The sequence below is a fragment of the Synchiropus splendidus genome, chromosome 1 (assembly GCF_027744825.2).
Source record: "Synchiropus splendidus isolate RoL2022-P1 chromosome 1, RoL_Sspl_1.0, whole genome shotgun sequence".
NCBI lineage: Eukaryota > Metazoa > Chordata > Actinopteri > Syngnathiformes > Callionymidae > Synchiropus > Synchiropus splendidus.
In genome coordinates, this window is record NC_071334.1 from 6,930,026 (window position 1) to 6,947,504 (window position 17,479).

Below are 17,479 nucleotides of genomic sequence, written 5' to 3' on the forward strand. Positions count from 1 at the left end.
AAAAGGCATTGTGACGCATTTGTGTTTCTAAAATTTCACCTGAAAACGTTCCAGTTTTTCCCACTGAAACTCAATGTAGAATAGCTGAGAACCTGGCTCCAACAGGCGTGTTCTCATTTACATGTAGAAGGTTTCTCACAGCGTTTTGCTGTATAACCCTGCAGCATGAGCAGACACCAGACTGGTCGACAGTCGCCATCATCACCTCTGGCTGGAACAGCTCAGGCACAGGTGTAGGAAATGGCTTGTGTCATGGAACACACACTTCCTGCTCACCGGTGACGGAAGCCTTGTTGTTGGAGTGAAGGACTTGATGTGGGAAAGAGAAGCTGGAAACATTGTTTTAACTGTTATTCAAATGAGATTATTCTATATAACAATATTTCTCTTTTCTTTTGTAGTGTCTGTTCTCACAAAATTTCTGAATTATTTCTGTACTGCATCAGACACAAAGTGCAGTTCACTTCAGTTTGTATTTATTTTGGTGGAAGAAATGGCCCCTATTATGATTCCACCCTGTTGCTGTATATATTGATGTTTCATTCCATCCGCCCTCCAAACGTGTCGGGTGAAAAAGCCTGATAACAAAATTAAAAACCTAATCCTGTCACGCTTCTTGCTCTTGCAGCAGAATGATGGACAGTTCCCAGTAATCCAGCTGGTCGGGATGCTGCGAGGAATCGCCTCCGGGATGAGGTTCGTACGCAAACGCTGCATTTTGTCCAAGCAACGGAGAAATTATTGACTCATGATTCAGGCTGTTTTTGTTGATCGGAGAAAGACACCATCGTTGAATAATGATGCATCATCGTCGATGTATGCGACACATGCTACAGCGTCGATACACTCGACTTTCACACAGCAATTCTGTCCACGTTGCAGGTACCTGGCGGAGATGAGTTATGTTCACCGGGACCTGGCAGCTCGGAACATCCTGGTCAACAGCAACCTGGTGTGTAAAGTGTCAGACTTCGGCTTGTCACGGTACCTGGAGGAGGACACCTCTGACCCCACCTACACCAGCTCCTTGGTGAGAACATAGACCTCCTCAAACACACAAGGCAACAACGGGAAATGACTGACGTGAGGACTTCCAATCCTGAATTGACTGACTGACCTGTCTCAAAACCCATTTGGCTCCCCACCTTTGATTCGTGTCTGCCTGCTTTTCAAGGTCCACTGACCTTTCAACGTTCATATGCACTGACTTGCCGGCCTTCCCTGTTCTCCAGCTACCTTTCTTCCTGTTTGTCCCTCTTCCCTCTGGCAGGAGGCTACGGTCCATCCAGACCAGAACCTCCCGTCACAGGAACAGCTTCTTCCCCTCGGGCCATCAGACTGTTGAATTTGTGATCAGCCTTTGTTATTTTATTTTATTTTATTTTATTCCAAAGCACTTTCCTAGTTGGTGGGATCCCCACTGACCATGGCAATAAATGTGATTCTGATTCTGATCTACCATTATCTACTTACATGCCCTTGTAATCCAAGCCCTACCTACTTACCTGCTTATCTGTATGCCACTCCCTGCAATATCAGGGGCACCTGCCTACCTAACTACCATGTTATCTTTGTGCTCTGTACCTGTACTATCAATGCCTTACCTACCAACCTTCCTCTATTATTAGTGCCCCTTCCTGAGAACCATGCTCTCAAACTGCATTATTGCTACCGTACCCACTATGACAACTCATCCTGGCTCCCATGGCGTCGTATATTGACCTTGGGAAAGTTGCCTTTTGCGTCCTATACTGACGAAAAAGGCTGTCTTCAGCGTCACATATTGATCAATTGGCAGCGCGACACATGAAAAAAACTAGATGGTGGATGGCGCTCCACTCATTCTTCGTTTGAAACGTGCAAGATTGCTACTGAAAACCGATCAAACGGCTCTGTGTTTTAGTCGTGGTGACGTTCAGTACTGTCACACGGGCCACGTAAGGGGTTATAAATAGTAATTGACATCCAGTCTCCTTCAGTGAAGAGAGTGATTCAGGCACATCTCCCCGCGGTCGTGCATTCCCGCACCTCCACGTGTTCTCTCCTCCCCCCCGAACATGATGCTGCATGCGGCCTCACGCAACACATGATCCACACCGCCCCACCTGGAGTACTACAGAGGGGAATCGTTCTGTCAGTCCATTGAAATACCTGCCTTTTTCGTCACTATGGGACACAAAAGTCCACTTTTCCAAAGTCAATATATTACGCCATGGGAGTGAGGATGGGTTGGCTATGAGCCTACCTTCTACCCACCTACTTACCCATTTGCCCACCTACCCGCATTATCAGCCCTCTAGACCCCGTACATGCCACCCACCGGCCATCATTGTCTCTAGTGCCCGACCTTCCTGCCCACCTGGAAACCATGGTCTTCCACTGCCTAATCTACTTGCCTACAAAATGTCCAGTCTCCAGCATTGTCCTTCCTCTACTTGTAATGAAAGTCTTGTGTTTCCCTCCACATGGAGAACGATGTCCATCTCCAACCGGGTTCAGGCATCCACCCATTTTTTTCCATTGGAAAAAAAGATTTGTGGTTCATTTCTCAGTTGTCTCATAACCGCAATAAACCTTGTTGCCGATTCCTCTCTGTATAAAACTCATGTTTGCATTGAGTCGGTGCAAACAGGTGTGTTAAAATGCATCCTTTCTTCTCCAAACATTTTCACACCCTCTTATGTCTCAGGGAGGTAAGATCCCCGTGCGATGGACAGCTCCGGAGGCGATTGCCTACAGGAAGTTCACGTCAGCCTCCGACGTTTGGAGTTACGGGATCGTCACTTGGGAAGTGATGTCGTACGGAGAGAGGCCGTACTGGGACATGAGTAACCAGGATGTAAGTGAGACCTATCTTCCTCTTTAACTGCTTGACTTGTCTTTCTGTGTGTTAAATTTGTATAAAAGACACAATTTGCGTCTCAGCAGTACCTGCCACCTGACTGCTATTGTGTGTGCACGTTCTTCTGGGTGTGTTTTGGCGAGTCTGACAGCGAGGAACAAAGACATTCTGACACTTGACATCTTACTACTCGGGGTTGTTGCTGCCACCCAATTATTTTTAGCTTCAATTACCATGTGTGCGTGTGATTGTTGCTCCGCTTGTTTGTTTCCCTCACCGACATCACAGCAGGGGTCCTGGATGTCGAGGGAAACACGGAAAATGAGAACATCAATTTGAGTGTCAGAGGAATCTTTGTTCTCCTGGAAATGCGTCCACAGGGCATTGGCATGTTGTTTTGCTCTGGATCTTTATGACCACACTGTTTTGACGACTTCCATTCCCCGTCTGTGTCATGCGTTTGTTGAAGCATTTCATACGTTTGGAATTGTAAATATGAGCCTGAGGGGTTCTGCAGAATTGATATTGAGGTTGTTTTGAATGACCAAATCTTGATTTAGACAGAACCTTTCAGACATTGCTTATGTTACGTTAATATTTCACCACTGGCGCACGACCGCAACCTCAGAAACACACAGTCACAATTATGAAAATACTGACCTCACTTTATTCAATATCTTTTATTGATTCAAAACAAAATAGAAAACTCTTGCTTGGCCCAAGACAGAAAATGGATTCAGGATTTTCACTCTGTCTATTCATTTTGCTCTTTTGTGAAGTGCTTATGTGGCCTTTTAAAAGACTTGTCTACCAATTTTAAAATCAGTTAGAATTGTATATATTTCCAATTCCTTCTCATGCCCCAAAAACATGGAGCAGAACGCAGCCAGTCAAGTAAATCTCTCTTCAATCTGCACCTGTCCAATTCTTCGTATGTCCGGTCGAATGGAATGCGTGACTTGACTTCCCAGAACCACAGATTTTTCTGTGAAAAAAAGCTCCATGATGCGTTGCGTGTGTTATCTCCTACGATGTTCATGTGGATTGTGTCCAGGGGATTCATGCGTCAAGGTTTCATCCTGAAACACTGTCGTACGTATGAATATCCAAATGCAATAATCTGAATCTTTTTACCTCGCAATCATCGTGAAAACCAGTGTAATATTGGAATATCAACCCTCCCTCTCCACACCTACATTTGAATATACAAATCATGTTTTAATGAGCCCTGCCCCTGAAGTTCCCCTCTCCTCCATGATCAGAAAGTCTAAATAGAGTAAGACAGGGGGGTGGAAGAACGGAAATTGGAGACGTTTCTCGCGCATTTACAATCGTAAAAGAATCACTCTGTTGTGGGAAATTCGAGCAGAAGTGCGACAGGGAGCAGTTGAGCCCGATGAAGACATTTGACACTCGGTGCACCGTGTTATCAACATGCGTGCCAACTGGTTACAGAGAAAAGAGACTTGTAGCAATGCTGTGAAGTGGTTAAGACAGTCAAGAAGTCGTGTGTTGCGTGTCTGCTTGTAGTCTGTTCCCAAGCATGCTGTTACTCAGGATGTATAAATGTGGGGAAGCACCTTTCATAATGGTGGTTGGTTTCAGTATTAGCACATCACATTTGATCTGTACTTGGATCGAATGTTTCCTGTTGACATGCACCTGTCACATACCTGGAGGATGTGTTTGTGTCAGTCGCCCCTCGCAGGGGATTCCGCTGATCGAGGGACGCTCTTGCAATATTTCATGAATGTGAATTGTATTCTGAACAACAGATATAAGAGAAAAGGAGGAGAAGATGACAACCAATAATGTTCATGGGTGTGGTGAATGAGGACTTGAAGACGGACGGTCGGTGTGACTTGGGAGGATGACTAAGATATGCTGTGCATTTGAAAGACTCAGAAAGAAGGTGGCTCTTTAAAACAAGGCCAGAGCGTCAGCTGTTGCAGTGCGTCATGGATCTCCAGTGGTGGGTGGCCATTCCAAACACCTATTATGACGTCATGGTGTATAAGGTTGTCCCAGGTCATCTCATGTTCATGAGCCTTGATATATATATATATATATATATATATATATATATATATATATATATATATATATATATATATATGGAGAGAGAGCGAGAGAGAGAGAGAGAGTTAAAGAATCTTACCATAGGACAGTGGGTTGGTCAGTACGAGTCAGGTTGACAGAAACATGACCCATTTGATCATTTGGGTGCAAGGGCACTTGTCCAGTTACGGGATGAAACTCTCAGCAAGAAAGGAGCCTCTTGACAGGGTTTCATCGACACCCCACTGTTGGACTTCAGTTGACTCTTTAATCCGTTCACCTTGACACAGTCTATGCAACCACAGGTGAAGGAGACGGTCAGAAAGCATGTTCCGTATTGCTCACTAGAAAGGACAATATCAGAAGAGAGTTTGTCAGGTATGTGGAGACAAAGGCGAGGGAGTGTTGCAGATGGAGAACAGCCAGTGAATGACGACTGAAACTCTACTGAGCCAATACTCGTGTCGCAGACCTCATGTCGTAGCGGATCCATGTTTGTACACAGGTCTTAAATGTACAAATGTGGAGCTACGAGTATGAAGTGGTCTCCCTGAGCCGCCCCGACATTTCTTGACACTTCCCTTATCTCGTATGAGACCTCATTTAACGGACCAGCACCTCTCTCCTGTAGCACCTCACCTCCCTCACACCTCATTAATTCAGAATATACGAGCCGTTTCCGCTGGTTTTCTCCGCCGCTCATGAGAAGTTAATAAGTTATTCACAGATTCCGTCCAGCGGATTCCAAACCCTAGACAGAAAAGGGCTGAATTATTCTCTGTGTTTTAACGGCAGTGGTCCTCTTGCGAGCTATTCCAGCCTTTTCACACTTTGAAGCGCCATCTCTGGCTGACCGCCTCTCTCACCTCCTCTCCTCTATTCCCTGGTGGACACTTTGGATCAGCCGTAATGACGGAGCCGGAATAATGACAGCCCCAGCTTTATACAGGCGGAATAATGATGGGCAGAGTGGTGCGCTCGAGCGACGCGGCTAACAAGGAGCTGCTGGCGTATTAACTATGCATGAACGTCGCACCTAAACTTTCACATGCCACACACGCGTCACAAACGGCTCCCCCTCAGTTCAGGCTAAATTTCAAAGAGCAGCGGATGGTGGAGCTGTCAGCGGGGCCACCACAGGTGCTGTGTTCAACATGAATTAATCATGAAAGGGACCTGTGATGTTTCGCTATGCGAGCTGCCGTTTTGATTGACAGTGATGCTTAGAAAGAATTTATGTGCTACAAAGCGACAGAGGCGTGTGTCTCGGGGTCGCGCAGAGTTCATCCGCCGCGCTGTGCCTCGAGCGGCGGCGCCGTGGTACGGGCTGCGCGAGTGTCACTGTAGACTTGAGAGTTTGCTTCAAGGACTTGCTGCAGAAAAGTGAAAGTCGAGAAGCCCAGCTCACCCTTTAAGGTTACTGCTGATAGTTAACTCACAAGGTGGATGATGCTTCAGCAATGTATGTCTTTTGAGAAGAGGTTTTACTATATTACTCAGTTCTGCCTGGAAGAATTATGGCAGATCCCTCTGCATGTCTGTCTCTTTTTTAAACTATTATTTCTCACTAACGTGTTGTTCGCTTCATGATAAGGTGGGCTCATTGTCAGAGCTCAGTCGGTGGCGCTGTGGTTTTACTGGACAGTGCCATCTGGTGGGTTGTGAGGACACTATAAGTGCGAAGAGACACACACTTCACTCACCCCTCTCGCCGCTCTCGCGAGTTCTTGGTCTGCCCTGGGTCCTCCCCCTACCTTGCCATGCAAACAGAACATGGCCATTGCAACTATCTCATTGAGTTCAGACACACCAGTGACGGCTCGATGAAGCTTCATGAAACAGTGTCACAGGGTTGATGAAATTCTATCCTCATTTTCAGAGACCACTAGATGGCGCTCTTGGTTTAGAAATGATGTGAGGATTAATTGAATTAGCTGTTCCTGCCAAAACATTGTACAGCAGACAGCGCCACCTGGTGGCCTCTGGGAATCAGGACACCGTTGAAACCTCATGTACCCCTCGCTAAGACTCTTACTCTACTTTGTGTAGGAACAATCATCAGCCAATAAGTGGTGACTTTTATTTTTTGTCTTGGCTCAGACGTCCTCAACATTGTTTACGTTTCTGACCGTCCGTGTCTGACTTCATCCTTCACTCATGGCGAACCAGACACAAAGATGCCTGGCGAAGGATCTCATCTCCTACCTGGACAAGAACAAGCCACTCCACTCCACTCTGGCCGACAACCTTAGGTCCCCACCAACAGCCCTGAGAGGCCCGTCTTATTTTTCGCTCAGGTTGCGCTCCTCAGACTTGAGAGGGTCACGTGTTTAATTCCAGTTCTTGTTGTTGATGTGGATGTTATTACTCTTCAGTCAAATCTCATCTCTGACTCTGCGTGGCGGCGTGTAATTTGAGACGTCGTCCCAGAGGTGCTGCAGGAATATTCAACCACAATATAACAATCCCTGCCTCAACACATGAAACGCTGCAGTCGTCTTCTTCAGAATGAAATCCTCTGCAGGGGTAACACCATCAGCAGACGCCCGGGGAAAAGCGGAGTCTGACTGTGGCAGCATATTCCAGCTCGTGATTATGGATTGATTCCTCATAAACACTACGTATTAACGTCACCATTTCTCCTCTGCCGTATTGAATACGGAGCGATGTTGTGTGTGTCGACGCTGTTATGCATCCACACCTAACACATGACCATGACTCTTGCACCTAGAGCTGTAGTTGATGTGTCGGCTTAGCCTCTTATTTTAACTGTTAATTTAGCTGTCAGGTGTGGAAGTAAGGCGAGCTGTGTGGCGCTGCTGCTGCCGCTGATGTATTCCTTTATACCAGTGATTCTTAACCTCAGGGCCGAGGGCCATGGTTGGGCCGCGAGCGCCCCCTAGAGGGCCGCTAAGAAGAATTTAGTGAGAGATGCTCAGGTCACTTGCCACTTATGGTGGTAGCAGTGTGACTGAATTGACTGGACAGCTGCAAATCTGTGATAGTTACCAACTATGGTGAAGTTCTTGAAAAGAAAAAATGATAAAGTGGTGGTGCCTTATCGGATAATATGTTATGATATTTAGACATTGTTTTATTATCTTTATTTTATTCAGAATGTTATTCATGACATACAGTTTTTCCAATTTTCTCAACAGTTTGCATCAAGTGTATTTTTTTCCTTCAGTAAATGTGACTTGCACCTGCTTCTGCTGCTGGTTGGACTTTTCCATGTCAAATATCTTTGCGCTGACCACATGGTTTCATGTCATTTCACGAGGTTTTGGTTTGTTTACTTGTGTGGTTATTGAACACAATTGAACTGAGTCATTCTGAAATCACAAATCCTTGTATGGACCCCGGACCCATCAGGATGGAGATCCAGGTTGGGCGTCGCATTCAGTTTCCCGCCCCGTTTTCTCTGCTCGCAGGTCATCAACGCCATTGAGCAGGACTTCCGGCTGCCTGCTCCCATGGACTGCCCGGTGGTGCTGCACCAGCTGATGCTGGACTGCTGGCAGAAAGACCGGAACGCTCGGCCAAAGTTCCCAGATATCGTCAGCATGTTGGACAAGATGATCCGCAATCCGGCGTCTCTCAAAGCTGGAACCAACAACGTCCCGCATTGGTGAGTAGAGGAGTCGCCATCTGCAGCGTGGAAACTTTGAGCGACTCTGCTGATGATAACTGTGCTCGAATGAACTGCAGTGTTGGTCTGCTTTAGATGTGAACCGAAATGTGAGCAGTTGCAAATACTTACTGTGGAGTTGGTAGAGGTGAAGGCCTGGTGGGAAGCGGTTGGGACTACTACTTCCACCACTCAGAATCCTGTTACACAGCCTCGTACTATCGTTCTGGTTAGCAGTACTGTACTAAACATGTATTTTTAGCACAAGAATAACCATCGTTATTACATAACATTTACTTCACTTCTGCCACTAGTGAGTTTCTGCAACACTAGAAGAAGTAGTGGAGCTGGTTGATAGCAATGGTAGAGAGTCCTACGGCCCAAAAATGGATTCACATTAGAATCGCAACACTTCTCTGATTTAAAATGTCCCAAAATCAATTTTTTTTAAAGTAAAAAAATACCCTGCTTTGTTAAGATATTGTCTCAGCTACTGAAATGTTCATGCCATAGCTAATATTTTCCCTTGCACTTTAATGTGAATATACTTGGCTGTTTGTTTGTGTGTTCAACACACATGTGGTTGTAAATAGTTTTCCCAAAACACATTGTCGCTGAATGTGAAGTGAAGACACCGGAAAAAAAGGTGCTGTAAACAAACTCCTGAATGTTATTTACATTGTCTTGCATCAACGGTGAGCTGCAACAGATGGGTCCCGTCATGAGACTGTCCGCCATTTTATAACCAACTGTGACGTCCTGACGCACAGAAATACCAAAATAAACACGGCACAGAAGGCGCTCTGATGTTGCTTTTATGCAACAGTTGCGACAATTCCAACTCAGCATAGGTACGTTTTTGAAACATATTCAATGCGGAAAAGACAAAGCAAAATAGATTATGATCCGAAATCATCTTGAATAAATCAATTTGGAATTGAATCGTGGTTCAGGAAAAGTAGCAGGTGGTGATGCCCTGATGAGACTTCATTTTCAGTGGCGACTAGATGGCGCTCTGCCTCTAAAATATTTGGATTTAAATGACCAATTCATTGAAACCTCACATCACCTTTAAAGGAGAGCGCCACCTACTGAACTTTGGAAATGAGGGCCCTGTTTCATGAAGCTGTATTTTGGGAGATGGCATAAGTGTTAGAGTTGCAGTGGTAAAGTGCTCAGGAGCCACAGTGAAAGTGCGTCTGCCTCCTCTTCTCAGCCCATCCCAGCATCCCCTGCTGGACCGAGGCGGGCCGGACCTGAGCAGAGTGAGCTCAGTGGAGGACTGGCTGGCTGCACTCAAGATGACCCAGTACAGAGACTCATTCCTGGGCTCCGGATTCACCTCCCTGCCGCTGGTCACCCAGATCACCGCTGAGTAAGTGCCAGCTCTTATCTGGCTGCTATTCCAGTCTGAACTCTCCCGCCCACCTCTCACACACTTCACCTGCCAAGTCTGCGTCCCGCTAGAATTGGGACGGTTTTCATGTTTGCGCTTGTGTCTGTTAATTATTTGCTCGCTTGTTATTCAATCGGGGATTTGACTGGGATGATTCTTTTAGTTGCCGAGCGCCGAGGAGGGTCTTTTTTTCCAGATACGGCTCCTAAGCCTTCAGCTCTGGTTCTGTCGATCAACCTCCAAGTCTGAGGCCGTGATGCGCCGCGGAAAGTCGAGCAGAGGCGGATGAGTCTGACTGGGACTTGAGAGTGGGATATGAATTATGATACTGAATCTGATGTTTCTCAGAATAACTGTGGAATAAACCACCTGGCTGCTGGAGAACCTGATCTGCCTGGTTCTATAATCCCCCACAAGACAAGTGAACGCTGCTATCTTTGACTGTGTGCTGCAGCCCACACAAAGATTGGACAGGTCCGAGGGAGCGGACACTCTCTCTGCTGGGTAAATGAAGCGCACTGCCAGCAGCAGCGCCGTGGAGTCAGCAGAAAGATCTGTACTGTGTTTCAGACTACATTCCGTGTCAAGGCTTCACTTTTCACTCAGGCAGTGGATCGTGAGTCGGCCTGGACTTCGCTGGCCCGATCCACTCCTGTGTATAAGTCAGTGAAGATTGGTGAGAAAGTGAAGGAAGTAAGTGGTTAGTGCTGCAGCCTCGCTGCTAGAAGGTCACAGGTTCAAATCTAGCTGGAGTGTTGGAGATGAACCAGGCTCCTTTCAGTGTGGAGACGTGTTCTCCTGCGCTTGGGTTTGACAGCCTGTCTGTACCACCCTCGATGACCCCAGTAAAAAGAAGTAGTAGTAGTTTTTGTGTCAGAAAATTATTTGAAATTAATCTTTAAATAACTTGCCGCTGTATGTTATTGTTTAATGTCAGTCTAGTAGAGTTCATAAACAAATAAACAAAACAAATACGTGCCCACTTTTCTCACACTCACAAAGAGAATAGAGGTCAATTGGAACTGTGTGACTGCGTTTGACTTGTTGTGTGACCTGTGGGGAGGAGAGACAGGTGTTGGACTCTGAATGTTGAAGGTCGAGACGGTAGGAAAAAAATGAGGGGGAGTAAGAAAATATCGATATTTGATCCCACAGTATTGTATTGATATTTTTGCTGAAATACTGCAGTACTTGATTGTGTGATATTGTCCTGATATTCTAAGTCGGCTTTATCAATATTTAGCGTACAGATACTTGGATTTGCTGCTGCGTTTGTGACCTGTTTAATAGGTTTTCTTTTTGCTCGCTTTATTAGCAAGTTATTTTGTTGACGAAAGAATCGATTCATTCCTCTGTTGGACTCATAAGTTCAACTGAAAGTCGAACTGAATTTACGTCATAAAGGTTAACTTGTTTCGTGCACGTGATATTGTACTGCATTATCAAATTTTAAAATAATGGTTAAACTTTCAGCATCGCAATGTATCGTATCACCACTCCCTGTAGATACGAAGTTGTCTTTTGCAGGAGTCTTTTACGTTATTTACGTTACGTTATTGTGTGTGGCGTTGAGGGGCCGTAGCAAAACCCAAGAGCAGGAGCCAGTCATAAAGTTGGAAGGAGAACAGGACGCTGGTCCTGACAGCGGCTGTGCGTGTCAGCACGGTGACTGGTTCAATTCTCTCCTTGTGACTGTAAGAAGCCAGTGGGCGACGAGCCTGGTCACCTGTGCACCCAAGAGGAAACAGGAAGTGATCACGCTGTGAATGTAGAATTGTGACCAGTCATCCATGACGCCAAGAAAACACCCCCTTCGGCTCACTTCAGCAAAAGTGCGGTGGATAAACAGTCTTGGAGTCCTGAGTTGCGATAACTGTTTTGTGGTTGCAAATCTTGTGGCATTTCTTTTTTCCCATTTCTGACGTTGCTGTCGCGCTGGCACCCACGGTTTTGGCTGTCTGAGTCCCGTCACAGGTGTTTCGTCAGCTTCATTACAGATCCGCTTGCCGTGCCCCTCCGACGACCCCAGCAGTAGATTTTCCATCTCTGTCCTCGCAGCACCCTCCTCGCGCCTCCTCATCTCAGGCTGGAGTATTTTTAACAGTTGTTTACTCGCACATAAAGACTGGAAAAATCACACACCTCCCACACGATTGTTCAGCTCTATAAAGGAAGGTTGACGGAGAAGCCCGCGAGCTGCGAGCGGCCGATTAGGAGGCAGGAAGAAAGAATCGGTGAGGTGTGATGGGGTAATGTTTATACCTTTCATTCTCAGGCATTAAAATGGGCTCTTCATCCAGAGCCTCTTCTATTGATCCCTTTATCATGACTCTCAGCAGGAAGCACTTGTCTGACACACCTGCTGCAGTGGAAGTTTGCCAGCAAACGTGTGTCTCGCATGGAAAAATGAGTGACACCAAGGAAAATATTGAACAGAACGGAGCCAGAGATGCACAGAATCCGTTTGTTGTGCTTAGTTTTCTGTACATTATGTGTCTTATTGAAAGTTTGCTGGAAAAAAAATGCTAATTTAATTGCGTCCAGCTATTTGAGCCATCAAGACATTTGTTTCAATATATATTTTTATCAGCTGAGCGATCCGTTTCTGTTGAGCGTAACTCTTGAACTCTGTGTTTCTGCTGAGCAATGTATTGCTCCAGTGACAAGCAGATGGCTACTGTCATGTGGGAGCTGCCGGAGTCCAACCTGTCCAGTTAGCCAGGAGCCTGGACTCAAACAATGACACGGGTCACATCGCAGCACCGGAACTCTGAATGACTTGAGCCCTGATGCCATTTCAATGCTGTCCTTGGTTCTCCGTCGTGTCTGAGGTCTTCATTCTCTGGTGTCGCAACAGACTCTCCATGTTGCACTCCAGTGAAGGGTTGGTGAGGTGTCATGAAACAGTGCCTGGATGTTCAGGGGCCGCCAGATGGCGCTATCTGCTGTCAAATGTTTTGACTTGAACAACTCATTCAATGAAACCTCACATTGTTTCTAAACCAAGAGCGCCTCCTAGTGGCCTCTGAAAACGAGGTCCCTGTCACATCAACCCTGCAGTACTGTTTCATGATGCCTCATCTACCCATCTGAGATGTTCCATGAAATTGTTTTTAACAGTAGATAAACATGACAAGATCAGAAATCCTTCACATCCAGACTGGTTAACACCTTCAAGGTCTGATCTTTATGCTTTTGAAAAGTCAACGTCTCCCCATGTCTGTGTCTTACCAGGGATCTGCAGAAGATGGGGGTGTCCTTGGCCGGACACCAGAAGAAAATTCTGACCAGCGTTCAGTCCATGAGGCACCACGTGGACGACCAGTCTCCCACCGAGTCAGTCTAACTGCCTCCACCAGTTTACAGTCTGACACGTCTACACTTGTGGCTCAGAACTATCACTGTGGTCACGCGAGAGAGGTCCACTGGCAGGACTTCTCTGATGTCACTTAACTTCCTCAAGTCACGTTAGGTCTGCTTCAACTAGAGAGAGAGAGAGAAAGAGAGACAGTGTCTGCGCAAGACTCTCGCCTGTCCTGAGTGGACCACAATCACTAAACACCATTTCTATCCGCGAAGGATTTCACTTGGAAATCCACACTCCACTTTTTACAAGCACACAGAAGAGGAAAAGTGTCGGATTTGACACCAGCTGAAGGAGTAAAAGGCCTGACGCCACACGAGGGGCTTTTGTGTCACACCACTCCATGAAAATGGCGAACGCTTTTTGGATCCCGAGCAGAGCTGGAAGTCTCTGAGCGTTTATCTTCACATTGAAGAGTTTGTACATAATACAGTTTGGGATTTTGGTTTCCTGTCTGCTTTCGCTCTTGGCCTCCAGCCCTGGACTGGTCATTGTCAACGGGGTATTAGCTGTGATGATCTTGCTCGCGGTGACTCATCACTGGATGGCAGCACAAACTCGCTGAGGAAAAAAAAAAAAAAAAAAAAAAAGGGTTTTCATACATTTTGGTACTTTGTGTGCAGAAACTTTTCTTCCGAGCAACTCCTGTCCTACTTGTGTAATTTATTCAGAGGGATGCTGGATGATGTTCTACAATCATGGAGTCTGAAAAGAGAAGTGACTTTGGTGTAAGGAAGCTTTTCTCGAGGCTGGGATCAATAGAGTGTGATGGCTCTGCTGTGGACAGACAATCTTTCACAGACGGAAACGTGGTGTGTTCGGCTGGCAAAGCCGCCTCTCGACCCAGGTCACGGTCCCCTCAGAGGTTCCTCTCTGTGACTCCCCGCGCTGACTGGTTAACGCCGGTGCAAGCTTCAGGCGGAACACAACGGGATCTGGACCCAAACGTGCTGCTGATGTAAAGGTAACATCCGCTCTGCTAACAGGTCCTGTGACATTCAGACAGACGTGAGAAATTCTCTTATTTAGTCCTTCACACTGGGCTCCCTGCCGCAGAGTCATTTTAGCATCCTGAACTATATTACTTTCTTTATTGCCGGTGCCCGTCATTGGGCTTACGTTACGTAAAGATCCAGATCCGGACGGATCCTTCTGTCCGTGTTCTGTGTTTATATAGTCCATATTTATGCACGTTTCCACAAAGCTTGCGGATACGGACCAAACGGAGCAGTACCGCTGGAAACCATGGGGGGCAGTGTTGCTGTTACTACCTGATACACAGCTCTCATGAGACATGAAGAAGACATAATGGTGGAAATTCTCCGTCCTCCAGTGGCGATATATGTAACAGCCTCACCGACCACCACCTGTGAGTCTGTGGTTTGGATCTGAATTCTGCTTTAAGTACCACTTTCTGCTCATGGAAGTCTTTCCGAGCCATTTTCCATAGACTTCCGTGGCTACATGCTGACAGTTTAGCAGGCAGAAGAAGCGAGGCTACATTATTTTGGGGTCGGAAATTTGCCAAATTTGAAGCTGAAGTCACATTTTTATTGATTCCAAGTTTGACTTTTAGAGTCAAAGCCAGCGCTTCTGAAATAGCAGGGCATGACCCCCAGGGGGCGTGGAGACGATCCCTGTGCACGTGTGGGGGATGTTTTTTTGTTTTGTGTTTTTGGCTGGATGCACATGGTCCGATTGGTTTATGGAAAAGTTGTGCGTGTTCACGTCAGGGTTTTGTGATAGTGGAAATACATTGACCATATCCGCGGCGTGTTAGCGACAGGAGCCGAGACTGAGGCAGCTAAGCAGCCTGTTACAGCAGACCTTCATATATATGGAGAGAGATTTTAATCAATTTCTTTCACTCGGCAGGGGTGTCGCAGACAATATCGCACTGGTCTAGACTAGCATGCACTTTTGTGGAACTCTAAATTTTGAGGCTAAATTCCACCCTGCCGCTTTCAAACCTTTCAACAAAAGCAAACGTCTTGCCGCCTGAAGGCTGACGTTTTCTGAGTGTTTTGTTTTCCGGAGTTGGAAGTGGGTCTACAAGCCTTTTACCACATCTGAAAAATAAGTCTGAATATTTGTCTCACTTCGACAGATGAAACATCCTCCAACCTATTTTTCTTCCAAATGATTTTACTGTGGCGTCATGCAATGATTTTAGCTTGAAAATGTGCCCGCCGTTTCCAGTAATCTTGCTAAGGTGCACTTTTACGTCCTGGGCTCAGAACGGTTGTAAGTTTCTTCCGGCGATAGAGGAAAATGTTGATACCGTGTATTGTCTTGAAGGCTTAAAGAAGTGGCCTGGCTTCAGCTGTGCAGCTCCTGTATACTGCCTCAGCGCTACAAAAACGACTATTATTATTATTTATTCAATGAAGAACAGCTCTTTCTCTTTCTGTTGAAGACAGGGCTCCTCGTGCAACGGAATCCTAGCTTCTCATTTCTGGTACAATTGGACTGTTTTATGTGTGTGAGTGGCTGGACCGCTGAATGGGCACGTTCTCCTGTGCTTTGTTAAAAATCTAAACCGAATTTGGCTTGGTGCAGCTACTGTGAGCGCCCCCTATTGGCCACTGCCTTCCTATCAATGATTCTCATGATTCTGTTTGAAAAGCACCACAAACAGTTTGTCCTCATTCACACAGCGTGGTGTTTTTGCAGTGAAAAAGCCTGTAAACCTGTAATATCTGACCAATCATTTCAGTCTTTTGGCTTCGGAAATATCCAAATATTGTCTCAGACTACTGGTTTATTCATTCAATTTTACTGCTTTATGTGTGCAATGAGCTCAGTCATCCTCCAGAGACGTGGACGAGAGCCAGTGCTTCACTCGACTCAGGCCAGTTTGGTTGCGTTGTAGAGGTCAGTGGCCCTGCTGAGATCCCTGAGGGGCCACCATGAGCTGGAGACTGCACAGCAGATGGAGGGGTTTCTCCGCTACCCTCACACCCACAGTCAAAGGTCTGCCAACTCCCTTGCAACCAGCCTCCCTCTCTTTGCAAGATTCCCACCCCACCAAGCTGACAAGACGCTCCGATCTGTCAACTCCCTCTTCTTACACCTGACCTTGCCGTGAACCCGTCCCTCATTCCTCCATCTTTGATTTGACATTGTTTTGAGGCTCAAACGCTTTCTCACTTCCTGTGTGGAGCCAACGGAGACCGAAACAACAACAAGAACACAGTATTCCAAAGCTCCTCTGATGTCTCTCACATCAGGAGGGTGGAATACTCAGGGCGGAGATGAAGAGAGGCTGAAAAAAGGGAATAGATGAGAAGACGCTAAAGAGAGAGCGCCGTGACTTGAGGGGCGGAGGACTGGAATAAAAATGAGTCTGGGTGTGGCAAGATTCGTCTTTTCTTCTCCCGATGCCCCAAACCTTCCAGAGCGCATTTGTCTCAGTTGTTTTCCCCCTGAATTTCGGACTTGCGTCACCTCAAAAGGATGTTTCTTACACACAGACGCCCGGCAGCAGAGTGGAGCTTTCTCACTCGACACTTTCTCCAGCAGGGTGGATGAAACCCCCTTTTCTTTGAATCTGTACATTTATTTGTCTTTGAAAATCTGCTGCCGTCACCTGCTCCCTGTGTAATATACACTGTATTGAAATGCACATTTGCACACACATGCACTTGTTTGTGTGTGTAGTGAAACGTGAGTGTGTGTGTGTGTTGTTCCGTGTGCAGTAACATGTTTGTACCTGCTGTGAGTTTGTAGCTGTTGAACTTTCTGAATCCTACATTTACAAAACACAACCTTTGTCAATAAAGAAGACGAAACAAGTGAAGCGTGTCGCGTGTGACTTGTGACTGAGACTCGATGTAAGAACAAGATCATGGCTGAGTGACTCCAGAATTCTGCCTGGTTGTCAACCTACAGAAAACTGTGGTCTTCGAACCACCACACTGAAAGGAGAGCAGATGGTAGTGATGGGCATATGAGGCATCATGAAACAGTATTGCAAGGTGGATGAAACAGGGTCCTCATTTTCAGAGGCCACTAGATGGCGCTCTTGGTTTAGAAATTATGTGAGGTTTCATTGAATGAGTTGTTCAAATCTGACATTTTACAGCAGACAGCGCCTTCTGGTGGCCTCTGAACATCAGTACATTGTTTCATGAAGCTTCATTGACCCATCATGAGCAGATGGATTCATGAAATGGCTGTATTGTTTAAATG

General features: G+C 46.3%; 1 protein-coding gene across 2 annotated transcripts in view; it reads left to right on the forward strand.

Moving 5' to 3' along the window:
* Positions 1 to 17,083, forward strand: part of LOC128752908 (ephrin type-B receptor 1-like) — a 98,880-nt gene extending 81,797 nt beyond the window's left edge. For both annotated transcript variants that reach the window (XM_053854689.1, XM_053854690.1), the window contains exons 15-20: positions 629 to 696; positions 883 to 1,030; positions 2,690 to 2,839; positions 8,332 to 8,528; positions 9,745 to 9,903; positions 13,159 to 17,083. In XM_053854689.1, the coding sequence (XP_053710664.1) occupies positions 629 to 696; positions 883 to 1,030; positions 2,690 to 2,839; positions 8,332 to 8,528; positions 9,745 to 9,903; positions 13,159 to 13,270 (834 nt within the window). In that variant the 3' untranslated portion in view covers positions 13,271 to 17,083. The remainder of the gene's footprint in view (positions 1 to 628; positions 697 to 882; positions 1,031 to 2,689; positions 2,840 to 8,331; positions 8,529 to 9,744; positions 9,904 to 13,158) is intronic.
* The last annotated feature ends 396 nt before the right edge of the window (positions 17,084 to 17,479 follow it).